This window comes from Megalobrama amblycephala, linkage group LG10 (assembly GCF_018812025.1).
Source record: "Megalobrama amblycephala isolate DHTTF-2021 linkage group LG10, ASM1881202v1, whole genome shotgun sequence".
Classification (NCBI taxonomy): Eukaryota; Metazoa; Chordata; class Actinopteri; order Cypriniformes; family Xenocyprididae; genus Megalobrama; species Megalobrama amblycephala.
Window position 1 is genome coordinate 8,381,798 of NC_063053.1, and position 17,035 is coordinate 8,398,832.

At 37.1% G+C, this 17,035-nt stretch overlaps 1 protein-coding gene across 25 annotated transcripts in view; it reads right to left on the bottom strand.

The window, feature by feature from the left end:
- Positions 1 to 17,035, bottom strand: part of kcnma1a (potassium large conductance calcium-activated channel, subfamily M, alpha member 1a) — a 214,760-nt gene that overhangs the window by 65,960 nt on the left and 131,765 nt on the right. For all 25 annotated transcript variants that reach the window (XM_048204318.1, XM_048204313.1, XM_048204309.1 and 22 more), the window contains exons 7-12: positions 16,365 to 16,440; positions 15,795 to 15,965; positions 11,527 to 11,618; positions 1,085 to 1,195; positions 700 to 805; positions 417 to 499 (exon numbers count right to left, since the gene is read on the bottom strand). In XM_048204318.1, the coding sequence (XP_048060275.1) occupies positions 417 to 499; positions 700 to 805; positions 1,085 to 1,195; positions 11,527 to 11,618; positions 15,795 to 15,965; positions 16,365 to 16,440 (639 nt within the window). The remainder of the gene's footprint in view (positions 1 to 416; positions 500 to 699; positions 806 to 1,084; positions 1,196 to 11,526; positions 11,619 to 15,794; positions 15,966 to 16,364; positions 16,441 to 17,035) is intronic.

A 17,035-nucleotide genomic window follows, 5' to 3' on the forward strand; every position in this document is an offset into this window, starting at 1 on the left:
TCAAAAGAGCATTCCAAGACCTGCCTAAATTAATATTTCATTTTCCAAACAGGCCAGACTGGGCACGTTACTCATGGCTAAAGAACATCTTCAGCATGAAAGGAGGAAGTGAAATATGTTTGCCCTCCCTTCACACACTCTTTCAGAGCAATATTAGTTGACTCCATCCCAAAGGAAATTCCTCCTGGCTCTTTTCATCTGTGTCCAGGTATATAACAAGTGCGAATCTGACCTGAGACGCCGAGTATCCCATTCACACCTCTCTTTAACAGCACAGGAGGGTGAAAGACATCAGCTTTCAATACATCTGTTTTACAGGAGGACGTCTCTAGTGAGTGTGATGCTGCTGCACAAAACAAGATGTGTTGAAATGCATCTAGAGTTGATAGCATACTGTAACCCTTCACCGAACTGACCTCATGATATTAGAGGCATCTTCAGCATCGGGGTCTCCACAGTATTTGTTTGCGAGAATCAAGCAGGCATCAGCTGACTCGATCTGTACAAGATGGAAAAGAAGAGGTGAGGCTGCAGTGTTCAGAACAGCATCAAAAATGGACACTAACAACCTGCAGCATTATTCTCTACAAAATCCCTACGATTCTGTATCTGTAATAAACAAATGAATTAAATAAGGTATCAGTGTATGACACCATTAATCCAAAGAGAGAGAAATGCTACGATGTTTTATGATGTTACCTTCACTCTTGCTAGATCATGTGGGTTGAGGACAGATCCTTGATAGAATTCCACCTGAGTGAAGTGACGTTTGAACAAGGCTTCCAGCTCAAGATTAGGGGAAATACTAGAGTATGGCAAAAAGAGAAAGTATGTTATTAACCAAGTGATGTAAAGCTCTGTAATTTTGAGAATGTTTTAAATTTATAGGAACAATGTGTCATTTGTGCGCCAAAGAAAGGAGCTTTAAAAAACATCTTACTGGCTTATCTCCACGTTATATAAAAACAGGCAACCATATGTGATTTATTTGTTTTTCTTAGTAACACACAGTCATTATATTCTTTACAGTGGGTAAAGGCTCCATCAATCTCATAAAATGTATTCCAAAGGGAATTGTACTTACTTATGAAGAAAAACAATTTCTACATTGACATCATCCCTGTCCTTGTGTAGGAAGTCTTTAAGGAAGTTGGAAACACTTTCGAGCGTGATATGACCACAGACCACAATATGCCTGTAAGGGGGCAAATTCAGCTGAAGAGTGCAACATAAAATAAAACAAAACTCTGGCATATCCTAAAAAAGAGTCATAATAACCAAAAATGTCTTGAAAACATTAAATGTTGTGGCTTTCAAACATTTGCCGTCAGTTTCAGTCATAATAGCACATGTTGTTTTACCTCATATTTATAAACATGGTTTAAACACTAAATGAAGTGCTTTGAACTTTCCAGGACAAACAAAATTGAATCTTACATTTTAATGTTGGATTGTCAAATGTTCTTAATAAGCCGTGTCTCTGTAGCCAAACCACCCCTGTGCTAAGACGCATGTTGACATGTACATCAGTACTAACTGACATGTATCGGAACCCCTGTCAAAAGCAGTTAAATTGTTTTTGGATCTGTGGCTGCCATGAACTCTAACCGTGACTTCTCTGGACAAGGCACCGAATGAAAAACTTGTGATACATCAGATGGAACAAACAAACAGACTCAAATGGATTGTTCCAGAGGTCACGGTCTTCTGGGGCTCATTTATTCTGCCTCTATAGTAAGATCTAGTTTCATACTCTAGAGCTGTTCCAAAACCTTGTAGTGAGTTGCCTTGACATCTACTAGCTATATAGGCAGTGCTCAAATAGCACTCATGTGCAGTATTAGCTAAAGCTAAAGATGCAATAATTTCACTAAGCAATAATCACAAAAACAAGAGTCTTGTTATTACATTAGTACAATAAACAAACTACTTAAAATCGAGTAACTTACATTTTAGACACAACATTGTCAGTTCTCTATTTTTGTTCCACCAATGAAAATAAAATCTAAACAGGATTAACTGTTTAATCTCAGAGCAACATACAATAATGGTGTTTCATTTCTGAACGTATCAGTGTTTTTGATCAAATTGGTCGAGAAATTGATTCAGTGACTCGCTCATAAACACTCTCTCGTTTCATCTCTGAATGAATCAGTGTTTTTAAACAAATTGGTAGAGTAAGTAATTCAATGACTCACTCATGAACACACTAAGTCCGTCAGAAATTGCATATTGACTGAGTAGGTATTAAAAAAAGTATGTTCTATATAGTATCAATGAAATTTGGATGTACTACATCCGTCATGACGTTACTGTCACGTGACCTACCAGCGTCAGTTGTCGATTCACTGCCATTCATAAATTCTCTCTCATAGCCTCATGGGATAGTAAAGTGTCTATCAAATGCACACTCCAGAATCTCGGCAGAAGTAGCAGGCTATCCTTCTTACTTTTCGTCTACTAATTTTCGAATACTATGTATTCGGACATGCTACTATTTTGGCGCATTGTTTTTCACATGCAATATAGTAGAGAGGTTCAGACGCAGCGATTCGCTTGTTTAATTTCTGAACGAATCACTGCGTTTTGAATCGGTTTAGTCAATGATTGAGTTAAAATAAATTTGTTTAATTTCTGAATTAATCTGAGTATGAACGAATCAGTTTAGTCAATGATTCAATGACTCACTCATAAATAGTGTCATATTTCATTGCTGAATAAATCAGTGTGTTTGAACAAATAGATTCAGTAAATAATTCTATGACTCAAAGAAAGTCACTAGTCGCCACAGCAATATAACCTGAAAAAGGAGTCACTAAAAAAATCCCTCAATTGAAGGTTGTATTCAAGCTTTTAAACTATATACCAAACTACACACTAATGCACTTTAAATTACACACCAAAGTTGTTCTCAAGAGTTTTACATGTCTGCAATGATCTGAAACATATAAAAGATTACGGCCCATCATTACTATCCTAACAACTTAATGGCCACTTCTATTACTGTTGCTGAACAATAACAATGCTTTATTTGTCAAACAGGCCTTCTATGCAACAGAAGGTTAAAGAGTTGAGCTGTAGCCATGGGGTTTTGTGGATCACTACACTTCCCATGCTGGATGACTCCAATACTGCTGTGGTCAAAGTCTCAAGAGCCTTAACCGTGCATGGTCATCAATCTAAATCTGTCCAAACTAACTCTCTCCCTTCAGCAGACACAGTGTGTACAAAGAACAGGGGCTGCTGACCTTAATTGTAACTGGGTGTATGTGCCTGTGCTCTCTCAGGTGCTGGAGAGATGTGCTTATTTGTGCTGAGATCCTGGGCAAACATTAAGCGGACCTCTGTTTGCCGGAGGGACCTGATGAGGCTTTATGGGTGCAGTGTCTGGATGCCATCACACATAATGATCTTCACAGATCTGGCCTCTTGTATTTAATGAGTGGTAGTAATTGCATGCTTGACTGTCCTGGGATGAGAAGACTCTGTTGAGTCGATGGTTTGGTGTAAAGCCAACAGCGTCTGGCAAAGGGGTGGCTTGATGAGAGACACATTATTCATGTTTTCCTATTTCCAAAAATGCCCATTTGAGCTTTAGCTAAATCGGAGGGTTTTGTATGACAATGCTCTCGCTCTTTTTTTTACTCTAGAACAGCAGAACATAGTCTCTGGCAAGGATACAAACACACTTTGTCTCGGCTTATGTCAGACATCTTGTCTCCGTGTTTGGATGAGCTATCAGTGGTACGTGACTGTGCTACTGATTGTGTTTCACCACTGTGGGGGAGTTTGTTTTTTTCTTCTTTATATTTATAGTATGGCCAATGAAAGCAATCCAAGAAATGCAACTGTTCAAAAAGACTATAAGGTAAAACTAATGTCATTATGAACTGCCTAAACCTCTGTTACTATTTCTGTGCTTGAGTTAAAGTGCACTCAGTAATACATGCACATTACAGTTCAAAAGTCTGAACTTTTATGACAAATTTGCTATTTAAAAGAATCACTGTATCAACAAAAATACTGTTTCAACACCGATAATAAAAAGAAATGTTTCTTAAGCACCAAATCAGCATTTTAGAATGAATTTCTGTTGGAAATGTTGCTTTGCCATTGGAGAAATAAATTATATTTTAAAATATCTAAAAATAGAAAATTGTATATTTATAGTTATTTAATAGTTATTCAAAATTGTAATAATTTTTACAGTACCAAAACTGTTTTAGATATATAATGGTGTTGAACTGATCAGATATAATTTTACTTTTTTTTATTATTTACATTCTTTATAATATAGTAGATTTTATGATATGTATTTATGATAGGTAGGATAAGTATTTAACTAGTCATGTGATCTTAAAATGAGCCTCCATTAGGCCCATTGTAAAATAAAGCAGCTTTTAATAGGCTACTGATATGAGTAGAGTCTTCATGTGAGTGTACATTAAACAATCTTAAATTACTGAGTGCACCTTTAATCAAATTACAATAGCACAGAGATGGAAAAACATGTTTCCTTTCGAAAAAGTATTAGAGGATCTTTCTACACAATTCACCTACACATTTGTTGCACAATTTTAAACTTCTTTATGACTGAATAGCCACAATATTGTTTGCAAATATGGGAGGAAATTAAAGTTTAAGATTAAATTAAAGTTTTTTTTTTTAATTACTGATTAAAAGTAATATGAATAATCACCATGAAAAAACTGTACATTCAAAATATAAAAAAATGTTTCAAAAAATTAAATACTAGTGGAAAAACTTAATATCTACACACTTAAGATGTCTTCAACTTGAAATACACACACTAACAACACTACACTGTGAACAACACACAGTGAAGAGAACACTTGGGTTGCAACACAATGTTACGCACAATAAGGTGAAATAAAAAAAAAAAAAGTGCACAAACAGAGCAAGCAAATGCAGAAGGCAGTTACCCAACATGCACTGTGAAACATGCCGAATAAAAAAATAAAAAATAAAGCACCAAAAATATAGAAATCATAATCAAAATTTGAAGAAATTAAAAACAACAAGCTCGAACATCAGCCTCAGCAGCGAAACCATTGATACTGCTCTAATCCTTAAACTGATCAATCATTTCAGAGACGAACGAAAAGACTGATTCCGCGCTCGACTTTTAGGAACAGATAGTTGTGAGGAGAATGTCACCTGATGAAAGGGGTGAATGCCTGCCTTTCTCTTCAAACCAAGAGAGAACAGAGCTTGAGATAGACCACATGTGTAGTCCATATGGAGCCAATGCTCCATCATCTTAATGACTTGATGCAGGGGAACAATAATGAATTTAATTTGGCAACTCTTTAGCCAGTAACACCTCTTTAAACTACTGTAATTATTCAAAAACACTTCATTATGTCATTTCTGACTGTAATTTCTCTGCATATGCTGTAAGGCTAGCACCAAATGTAAAAGGTTAAGAATCGACCATTGAAAGCCCATATTGACTGACATGTAATCTAAATGGCTGGGGGTTATCATGGTGTTTAATTGATACGCATCACAAGAGTGGATCAGTTTTAATCTCTCTCATGAGTGTTTGCTTAGACTACCTGCTTTTCCATTAATTACACTGGAAACATGATTGTACAAATAAATATGAATCAACGCAATATTCCAAGTGTCCTGGAACAGAAAAGGGGTTCAAGCAGCATTTATGGCCAGTCAATGTGGTATGTGATGGGCACAAATGTTTAGATATGAATTGTTAAACTATATTTCTGGGACCCAGCAACTCAACGTGTGTAGAGAATAATTGGTTTCCCAATTTCCCAAACTGGTTTGCCAAGCATAAAGATACATTCTAGGCTTTAAGGTGATACCAAATGTTTAGGGGTTTGGCCATGGCAAAAATGGCTGACATCACAATTCAAAAAAACTTTTATGGCATAAGGATCATTAGGTATATTATTTCGGAGTGTCTTGTTGGCAGAGGCTATTTATACTAACTCCGCCCACCATTGTCTGATTGAGCCAGACAAAATGACAAAAGAAATCCCAGAATCAGTGGCGTGGAGAATAAGGCGGGTTGCGTTTGAACTGGCCCAAGTTCAAATTCACCTGTTGTGTACTCATTCTTATCCTATTCTTATCCATTTTTTATTCTAATTTTCTTATATTCTATTATTTGTATATTCTATTTCAGTTTTAGTACATGTATTTAAATTTTACCAAAACTTATTGTCAGTTAGTTGTCAAATTTCTAATTTCATCTAATATTTATATTAAGGGATTTTTAAAAGTCACTTAAATCTAAACAACAATGGACCCCAAATGACTTTCATTGTAATGACAAAAAACACAGACAATTTTCTACATTCATCTACATTTTCTACAAAGAAAGATTTGGAATGGCGTGAGTTTAAATGATGACAATCTACATTTTTGGTTGACTATCCTTTTAAGTGCAAAATCTGGATCATGTACTGTACGTTTAGTTGAAGTTTAGATTTCTGTCAAAATGCTGTAAAACACAAATTTAAGTCCCTGATATGCTTCAAGCGAAATCAAAGAATGAACTGATGTGACGTCTTTTCGAACAAAATCAGGCCAAAACGAAGTTCGTTTGGAGTTTGTTTTGGGAGTTTGAAACAGCTTGCCAAAGTGAACTTTCTAGAAAAGTTTGTTACGGCTGGTAAACACCTTTGTATTACCATTTGTCCATGGCAATTACGTAATAAGTAGGCTCCGCCATCTTTCCCATTGAAATCTTTTCCGGTTCATTTCCCCTATTGAGGTCTGCGAGTGAAAACATAAATTGGAGAGCTGCTTTAAAGTAGAAAATGAAGTTGCACTTCTGATGAAATGAGACACTGACACTGTTTTTCATGTTTAATATGGTAAAGCTACTTGATTTTAAGCAATCTATTATATAAAGTGCTATAAATAAACATAATATGACTTTACTAGAGCGCCAAATTGCAGAGCTTGTGCAAACATATCCACATTGCTATGATCAGATGCTTTTCTTATGCTTTATTAAAAAAAACATGCTTACTTTTCTCAATTTTGTTGTGCATTTATTTTGTTATTGAGAGGAAAGCGTGCATCACATATTTATATATTCATCTAAACTCCACTCTCAGCAGCGTAGACACTGTCGGATGTTCGCTAACAGTATACCACTGGTCACTTCGTTTTGCCCCAAAACAAAGAACGAAAAAGAACTTCACTGTGAGTATATCAGGGCCTTTACATTCAACACCTATTAAATGCTGGTACTGCTAATTCATATTTACACTACTGAATATTCAAAGACAACAAACATTGTTTTTTAAAAGATATTTTCATTTAATTCTGCCTTGATTTATTTTCCTCAACATTAGTTTTGTCAAAAGTAACGACTTCAATACCAAGTCGATACTAAAATTAAAAAAAAAAAAAAGTGATGCTTTGAGTGCTATTGAGCAGATTCATAAACACCTCTGATTGGCCATTGTGTTCATGTGCTCATCAGATATGTTTGTGATTGGCTACAATGATCAGCGCTTCAAAAACCGAGCGTTTACACAGATACACATGGGAGCGTTTATAAGCAGATGTCTATCTAGACACCTGCTTTCAAATGCTCCCGCTTTCAAACACTTCCGTGTGCTTTCAAACGCTCCTGTGCATTGATCATTGTAGCCAATCACAGGCATATCTGATGAGTGCATGAACACAATGACCAATCAGAGGTATTTACGGATCTGCTCAACAGCGCTCAGAGCATCACATTTTTAATCAACTTGGCATCAAAGTCAGTACTTTTGACAACACTACTCAACACATTGTTTTATTCTCCAAAAGAAATATTTTTTATGCAGCATACTTTTTTTTTGCTGGGTCCCAGGAGGTTATACATAAATACAAGATTCTGTTAAATCTCAGCCTTATAAATAACAGGAGAATGTTCAATGCAGTAAGCTGTCCAACATCACAGACTATACATCAGACTGTCAGCCATGCATGGATAGTTCCCCTACACACCTAAGCAGAATTCAGGAAACCAGATGACTGAAACTACATTGATCTCACTCATTTTAATGCGTTGTGAGAGCCATATCAGTAATAGCATTTCTATATGCCATTTCACCCTCTTTTCAACTCTTACTCCATGCATGCTCATGCCAACACAGACCTGGTCTGCTGGGGCAAGCCGTGCCGGCTCCACATACTTGGTGTGGCTTCAATTCTGGAGAGAAGCTCAGAGGCAGTGCATGAGCTCAGAGTTCACTCAGGGTTTATGTCAGTTTCAGCAGCACTCTAATGGAAACCACAGAGACCCCGGCCTGATCCAACAGAACGCTGCTCTATATTATACATATAGATTCAGATCTGTGTTCCCGTTCTGATGGTTAAACACTATGCTAAACACAAGCTGACATAAACAGCCATCACACACCTGGCTGTGGCATGGTTTCAATAGCAGGGATTACACTTCAAACTACTGCTAGGCTTGATACGCCATGATGGTAGTGTCAGGGCTAGAGACTAAAGAGCTATTGGCTTCTAAATGGAAACATTTAAGCCAAATGACTTTTGTAGTTGACAAATTACAAAATCACTCAATAAAGATAGTTGTTCACTTCAGTTCACTGAGTGCACAGAGTTTAGCTTTTAACAGAAGTCATGTGCTGTGTTAAAGGGACTCTATTATATGGACTATGATTATGATTTAGGTCATACACTACTGTTCAAATGTTTTAGGTCGTAAGATTTTTTTAAAAATGTTTTTGAAAGAAGTCACTTATGCTCACCAATGCTACATTTATTGATCAAAAATTCAGTAAAAACAGTAATATTTTAATAATAATTATTTGATATTACAATTTATCTGTTTTCTATTTTCATAAATTTTAAAATGTAATCTGTGACAGCAAAGCTGAATTTTCAGCATCATTACTCCAGTCTTCATTGTCACATGATCCTTCAGAAATCTTTCTAATATGCTGATTTGGTGATCAAGAAACATTTCTTATTATTATTATCAATATTTTTTCAGGATTCTTTGATAAACAAAAAGTTCAAAAGAATAGCATTTATTTGAAATATGTAGACATGTTTTATAACAATATAAATGACTTTACTGTCACTTGCATGCATCAATTTAATGCAACCTCACTGAATAGAAGTATTAATTTATTTAAAAAAGAAAAAGCTTACTGACCCCAAACTTTTGAACAGTAGTGTATATATAACTTGATGCTGTCACTCTAGTAATTTGTCCATCACAAACCACGTTGATCATAAATACCGTTAAAGAATATTTCTGTTTGGGAAAAAAAAAAAAAAAAAACACCAACTAGTCTTTACTACCAAAATTTTGTCACTTCACTATGCTTTGTGATTATGGTTTATTTTGAATCAGACATAAACAGAACTACTTACAGTTCACTTACTATCACTATGGGCCCTATCTTAATTACTCACCCTCATGTTGGGTGATTTAAAAAAACTGCTTCATGAAGCTTTACAAATCTTTTGTTTCGAATCAGTGGTTCGGAGCGTGTATCAAACTGCCAAAGTCAGGTCCCCAGTGGTGAACCATTAAAATTTCGAAACACTTATGACGTAACAAAGCCTCATTTACTGAAATCACGTGACTTTGGCAGTTTGATAGACGCTCTGAACCACTAATTCGAAACAAAAGATTTGTAAAGCTTCGAAGCTTCATGAAGGCCTCCCTGCGTATCGGATTTTATCAAAAATATCTTAATTTGTGTTCTGAAGATGAACGAAGTTCTTACAGGTGTGGAACGAAATGAGGGTGAGTAATTAATGACAGAATTTTCACTTTTGGGTGATCTAACCCTTTAAGTCAAGCTAAACTATACATATAACATTAGTATAATCATCATTTATATAACAGTTTTGCAGCCTCCAACGCTTATTCGTAAACACCTACTCATGGACTTCATTTATAAAAAAAATTTAAAAACTTGAGGCTCTTGGACTTTTGTGAGTTTATGCAGAATTACACTCTAAACATATGTATTTTGCACCAGCCTGAGCTTGTCGGAAATGTGCTGACAGTGGAAATAAATATCTCGACACATTTATTTTGAGGTGTCGTGATGTGTCCGTTCATGAGCACACAGTCCCCTGTATATTTAAACAATAGGGCGAAGCCTGGTGCCTGTCTTTCTGCTCGGCCAGAGAGCTGGAGCCTACTGTAATTGCAACCAGATGCATGCATAGCCAGAGAGAAAGAAAGTGAGAGAAAGAGAGAGGCTCAGCTCTTTTGACAAGGCCTTCTCTCAACACCAGACTGCGAATCCAAACGTGGGGCCGAGGCCAAACATAACATTTCATCAATCTTGTTTCACTGACAGCGAAACGGCATCAAACAAAGGGGCTCCTAATGGCTTTCTCCCGGCTTAGTATTTGCCCTCAAATTCAGATGATGAAAGCCGGACGTGACTGTGAGTCTGTTTCACGCTGCGAAATGGGTTGGGAAATAGCGCGCACACGAGAGAGAGAGAGAGAGGGGGGGGGCTCTGGAACTTAGACGCAAGCGTTTGGGAGAATCGCTGTGCTGATGACAGGGCCGTGTTTGAGCCAGAAAACGAATGGGAGGGGGTTCAAAATATCCACATTCACATTCAGGGGTCATCTTTGAAAAGGAAAAGAAAAAACGGGACATGGTAAAAGTACCAAGCGGGGCAAAAAAGCAAGCCAATTGCAATGGAGCAGCTCCAGTGCGAGAGCTGAGGCATCCAAGCATTCAGGGTGTGCGCTGACTGAAGATCAGGGCCAGAGTCATGTCACACAGAGATGAGGTAATGGGCCAGCAGTGACGCACAGCCAGAGAGGCTTTTCTCACTGCAGCATGCACAACCAACCAACCAAACAACAAAAAAATCAAAAAGCCAACAGTCGTCCATTCACAGAGAGCATGCGAGAGATGGATCAAGCATGACAAGCAGAACTCAAAGAACAGAAAATTGAAACAAACACAAGACAATGATGACACTAAGTAAACAACGTTTTATCTGAGCATCACAAAAATAGTTCTACGAGCTAGTGATTTCATTTTCTATCATTCATTGTGCTCATTTCTATTACAAATACGAAACAAACACTGATTCTATGGCAGCACATAACAGATGGAAAACCAACAGCAGTCACTGTAATGAAATTAAAATGCAGCAGATATGTTACGGAAAAGAAGCCACGGACACAGAGCAAAGGGCATGGACATGTGGCTTCGATGGCCAAGGTCTCCAGTCACAGTGTGACATTCATTTGTCCTATCATTTTTGTCTGCACTAACCCCCTCTCTATCTGAGACGGGGGAGTGTGAGTCACACAACCACACCTTGTTCTGGATTTTGACTTACTTTCTGCCTCGTGTCGAGTTATAACTCCCTCCGTATTTCTTCCGATTAAGGATGAGAGCAGCAATTTCTGGCACGTAGCGAGCAAACATGGCCTACATGCATGGAACAGAAAAAGAAAAGGGCATGCAAAGAGGGGTTCTGCTGTGACCGAGGCCACAGAGGCACCTGGAATACTTACTTTCTGCCATTTACCGCACTATAGGAACCACCATATTTCTTGCGGTTTCCTATTAACTCTATGATTTCAGGGACGTAGCTGGCAAACATGGCCTAAGGAGAAGATAGGAGACAGAAGCAGAGGCTAAAAAAGAGAGTGGAGACCCGTCCGAGTCTGGATTTTTTCCCCAAACCTCTGAGGTGCAGAAATTGATTGGGACGCGTTTTGCCGGGGAAAAAAAATGGTGTTGCTTAGTTAAAATTTTCATTTAAGTCATAAATGTCCGTTGTGCTTTTGAAAAGATCTAAAAGGATCTCTTTTTTTTTTTTTTTTTAATTGAAGGGAAAGCCAACTTTGAAAACACTCCACTGGTTTGGAGACAAATAAAAAAATATATTTTTTTGGTGCTGCCCATCTGTTTTCTCTGACAGCACAAACAATATCTTGTGAAAAAAGAAGAAGAAAAAAAACCTACATGCCATGTTTTGTCCAACAAACACTATTGCAGTGGCAAGTGTATTTGAATAGTCCAGCCTGATCGCCCACAGCTGCAAAGCACATTAAGACTCATTAGTGTGCTTTAAATGAGCTGGATGCGCTTTGCAAGATTGCAGCCTTGACAAAGTTCTGTTTTATCTCCTCGCTGCATGTTACTGGGGATCTTAATCCCTGAGTTGTCAGCCTGACCTTCCGAAGAGAGTTGTGAGCGGTTCTTCACCTCTCTCTAGGGCCCTAATGAATTATGACATCTGCCTGATCAGACCTGACGGTTTACAACATTTCCATACTGAAGTCATTAATTGAACACCTGATATAAAGCAGAGCAATGATTATTTCCAGCCCTCCTCAAAAACAAAAAAGAAATAGCAGATTGCTATGGAAACTTCTGGACAGCTGGAACTTTCTGTCCAGTGATAGAAATGAAGCGCATCTGTCCTGCATTATGTCTACATGAACTTCACGTGAGAGTTTCTGAATGCCTGTGGATGATCTATACCTTGATCTTGAGTCTGTCAACCACCTAGACCCTAAGGCTGAACGATATATATTGATTTTTGAATTTGGATAATTTAAACTGTTCAAAATTACATCACTCAAACTTATTCACTGTTAAAAGTTATTTAAGAGCTATTTTTACCTTACTTTCACAAGCATAACCAAATGTATTCATGTTCAGGCAGTATTATGATGAAACTATGTATGTGACATGAAAATAATTATATAAAAAAGCCACAATATTTTTTGGTTAATTACACTGTTTTTAATAAGATATTATATAATAGTGAAAGTTTTATAATTTTAAACATATATGTATGTTCATATTTCAACAATGTTAAAAACATTTTCTTATTTTTAATTAGATTTTTATAGTATTTTACAAATTGCAATAATTATTGTATATAAGAACAGGCCTATCTGATAGGATTATACAACGAGACAAAAGGTGCCCCAGGGTAAAAGGCGCTTTTGATTTTATTTTCCTCTAAACCACAAGATGGCACAAAACATCCTGCAGCACTTTCCAAAACATCCACTTTTCAAGATGCATGTGGAAATTCGACTGACCCTTGACACAATCGTGGACAGCAGCACAAAGTTGATTCTGTGCTAATTTGATCTAATATTTGTTTTTTACTATTTGTTTTTTAAATCATTGTAGATTTAAGTAGCAAATGAGAATCCCTAAAATTATATAATATATTTTGAGACAAATGTCTTCTTGATGATCTTCAGTTTTGTTCATGGTAAAGCGACAGTTTTTTTTAAAAAACAGAAGAATATGTAAAAGAATGGCATTTGGGGTAAAAGGTGCACCTGCTGTTGGGGCTAAAGGCACAATAATTAACATGATAATAAATAGATGGCTGACTTTTCCATTTCTTGACATGACATGGTTAGATTCAGATGGTAAATATCATATATTAAGTTGGGTGTCCACCTTAGAGATAATGACCATATTTATAATGAAACTATCATATTTATAAAAAAATATATTAATCATATCATATCATATAATAAAATATTATTTATTGTTACTACTGTAAATCTATATTAAATTACGGGATTTCCTTCAATGCTTACAGAATGTTTACTTTCTACAAATAATTTTGTTTCTGTATTTAAAATATATTTTTATATTAACATTTTAAAGGTGCCCTAGATTATGTTTTTAAAAGATGTAATAGAAGTCTAAGGTGTCCCCTGAATGTGTCTGTGAAGTTTCAGCTCAAAATACCCCATAGATTTTTTTGTATTAATTTTTTTAACTGCCTATTTTGGGGCATCATTATAAACGCGCCGATTTTATGCTGCGGCCCCTTTAAATCCTGCGCTCTCCGCCCACAGAGCTCACGCTTGCCTTGAACACTGCATAAACAAAGTTTACACAGCTAATATAACCCTCAAAATGGATCTTTACAAAGTGTTCGTCATGCATGCGGCATGCATGCGTCGGATTATGTGAGTATACTGTTATATTGTTTACTTCTGATTTTGAATGAGTTTGATAGTGCTCCGTGGCTAACGGGCTAATGCTACACTGTTGGAGAGATTTATAAAGAATGAAGTTGTGTTTATGCATTATACAGACTGCAAATGAAAATAGCGACGGCTCTCTTGTCTCCGTGAATACAGTAATAAACGATGGTAACTTTAACCACATTTAACAGTACATTTGCAACATGCTAATGAAACATTTAGAAAGACAATTTACAAATATCACTAAAAATATCATGGTATCATGGATCATGTCAGTTATTATTGCTCCATCTGCCATTTTTCACTATTGTTCTTCCTTGCTCACCTAGTCTGATGATTTGGTTGTGCACATCCAGACGTTAATACTGGCTGTCCTTGTCTAATGCCTTTTATAATGTTGGAAACGTGGGCTGGCATATGCAAATATTGGGGGCGTACACCCCGACTGTTACGTAACAGTCGGTGTTATGTTGAGATTCGCCTGTTCTTCTGAGGTCTTTTAAACAAATGAGATTTATATAAGAAGGAGGAAACAATGGAGTTTGAGACTCACTGTATGTCATTTCCATGTACTGAACTCTTGTTATTTAACTATGCCAAGATAAATTCAATTTTTCATTCGAGGGCACCTTTAATGACAATACATTTACTGAATATACTGTATTTAATATATAATCAATATTGTATTCAATATATTCAATATATTGAAAATATGTATCAAAATAACGAGAAAATAGTACAGACTTTGCTAAAGTGATTGTTCTGAACAAGTATTAACTTAGACATTAAAAAGATATTATTTTAGCTAATATATTTTAGCTAGTATTTACCCCATGCTGGTGACCTCATACAATTATATGATTTTTAAACAAAAAAATAAACCACTTTTATGATTTATTTTCATACAAAATCTGTTGCTCCATAAATGTTCAAAACAAAAACACACTTTTTCTGGAATCATACACTTCGAGAGTAGTGAAAAACACTTTTTATTTTTCTTAAGGTGTGCCTTTAGCCCCATTGTACCCAATAATTTATTTAACTTTTTTAACTTAACTACACTTTTGTTTTTAAACTAAACTTAAGAAATGCAATATAGCAGTTTGAAACTGTAAAATGATCAAATGTACAGCAAAAATCTAGCTAAATCTACCAATCCCAGCTGCTTATCTCTCATTTATTTGCCGAAGTTTTAACAAAAACCTCTTGCAAAGCATACACATCTAGTCTTCATCTGTGTTATTGCTATGTATATTTTTCTGTATCACCATCTGAAGTTGCTCTGGTGTAAATGCACTCTTTGAGTGTTTGTGGCTGCTGTTGCTATGGAAACGCTCAAGCAGGACTATGGGCCATCCGCCTGCCACTGTGTTTGTTGGAATTTGGGGAGGGAAACAGAAGGATGGGATCTCCTGAAACCGCAAAACTGTTTTAAGAGAATAGCAACAACATTATCGTCAAAATACATTTCTTTAAAGACTATTTTAAATGTAATAAACATTTACGAGTGGTAGTGTCATACAGCATCTACAAGAATTTACACAATACATGTACATTTCATCTTAACTTGGGCTGTAATGTTAAAACAAGGTAATGGATTTTAAAGGCAAGGGTGCAAACATTACAAAGACAGTGGACAGCGATATAATTTGGGCCGTTATGAAGACTGTGGAAAGACGACAGTTATGAGAGTCATATCACAGGAGTTGTCTTATTTTTACATGGTACTTGGAGCAAGGCGTTTGCATGGGGTAAGGGAAGGGGTGCAGGAGGGGTGCATTGAGTGCCAACAAGAGGAAAAGTGTTTTTACCAGACCACCAAGAATGAAGAAGACCATGAAAAGGCGTCCAAGAGTGGTTCTTGCATAGACGTCTCCATATCCCACAGTGGACATAGTGACCATTAATAAGTACACACATTCCCAATATGAGAGCGGTTGAGAGTTTTGAAAGTTTTCCCATGGATCCCCTGAGTTTTCCACCTGCAGTGGAGAGGAGAGCGAAGAGAAAATTACCGACTGACCAAAACATGATCCTCTACAGCCATCTACTGTCCATAGAGAAAATCACAAAAATGAATTGTGAGAGCAACCAAACTGAGGATTTAGTGGCGATCAGAGTCTCTGCTGCCATCTAGTGGCACAGATGTCCTCTGGCACATCCTGATAAAAATAAAAAATAAAAAAAAACACCACGAAAAAAGGAACAACAAAACAAATCTTTAGATGAACTACAACACAAACCATATACGCCACAAAGGGACAGACGTGACGCTCATTTAGGAGCTTTTTCCTCCCACGAATCTGCATGTGCACTCCTTTCTTTGACTGTTTCTCCAGGGGCATGAGGAAAGGGGGGCGTGTGTGTGTTTTTTCACTCACCAGATGAATGAATCCTGCAGCAGTGAGCCATGTGCTTATGAAGATGGAACACAGGTTCACCAGCTTGATGGAATTACTGTGAGAGACGAGAGTTACATCACACCTCTCAAAGTGAAACGCATCACACTGACGTACAGATCAGTCAGTCATCTACTGAGCCCAACACACACACGAGCGGGCCGCTTCCAGCCGCGCCTTGCCGTGACGCTGCTCACTGGGAGTGAACACACAAGTTATCAGCAAACAAATAAGAAGACAGTGGGATCCCGAGGATGACCAGCGCATACCTAAAGAGGCGTTCACACTGTTGGTTTCTACTCTACAGCGCGTCAGGAGGGGATTACATGCCGTTGCTGTGTGTTTTGCATAAAGATAAACTCAGCTTTTTATGTCGGCAAGGGTCCTGTCGCTCATGTCACCTCAAATCGCCACTCTCACTGAAAACGAAAGACTTCCGATCGCTGCAAATTACCGTCAATGTGAACGCCCCTTCTTTAGCAGCCAATGAGAGAAATACAGCGGTGGAAATGTAATGTCCTGTTGACAGCTGTGTCAGTTCAGTGTGATATATCTGAGCAATTTCCCCAGACTGAAAAACGAGATAGCAGCTAAAATAAATGAAACGTCCAGTGGTTTTTCATCCACTGAGTTGGGTGCTGACTGCTTTTTCC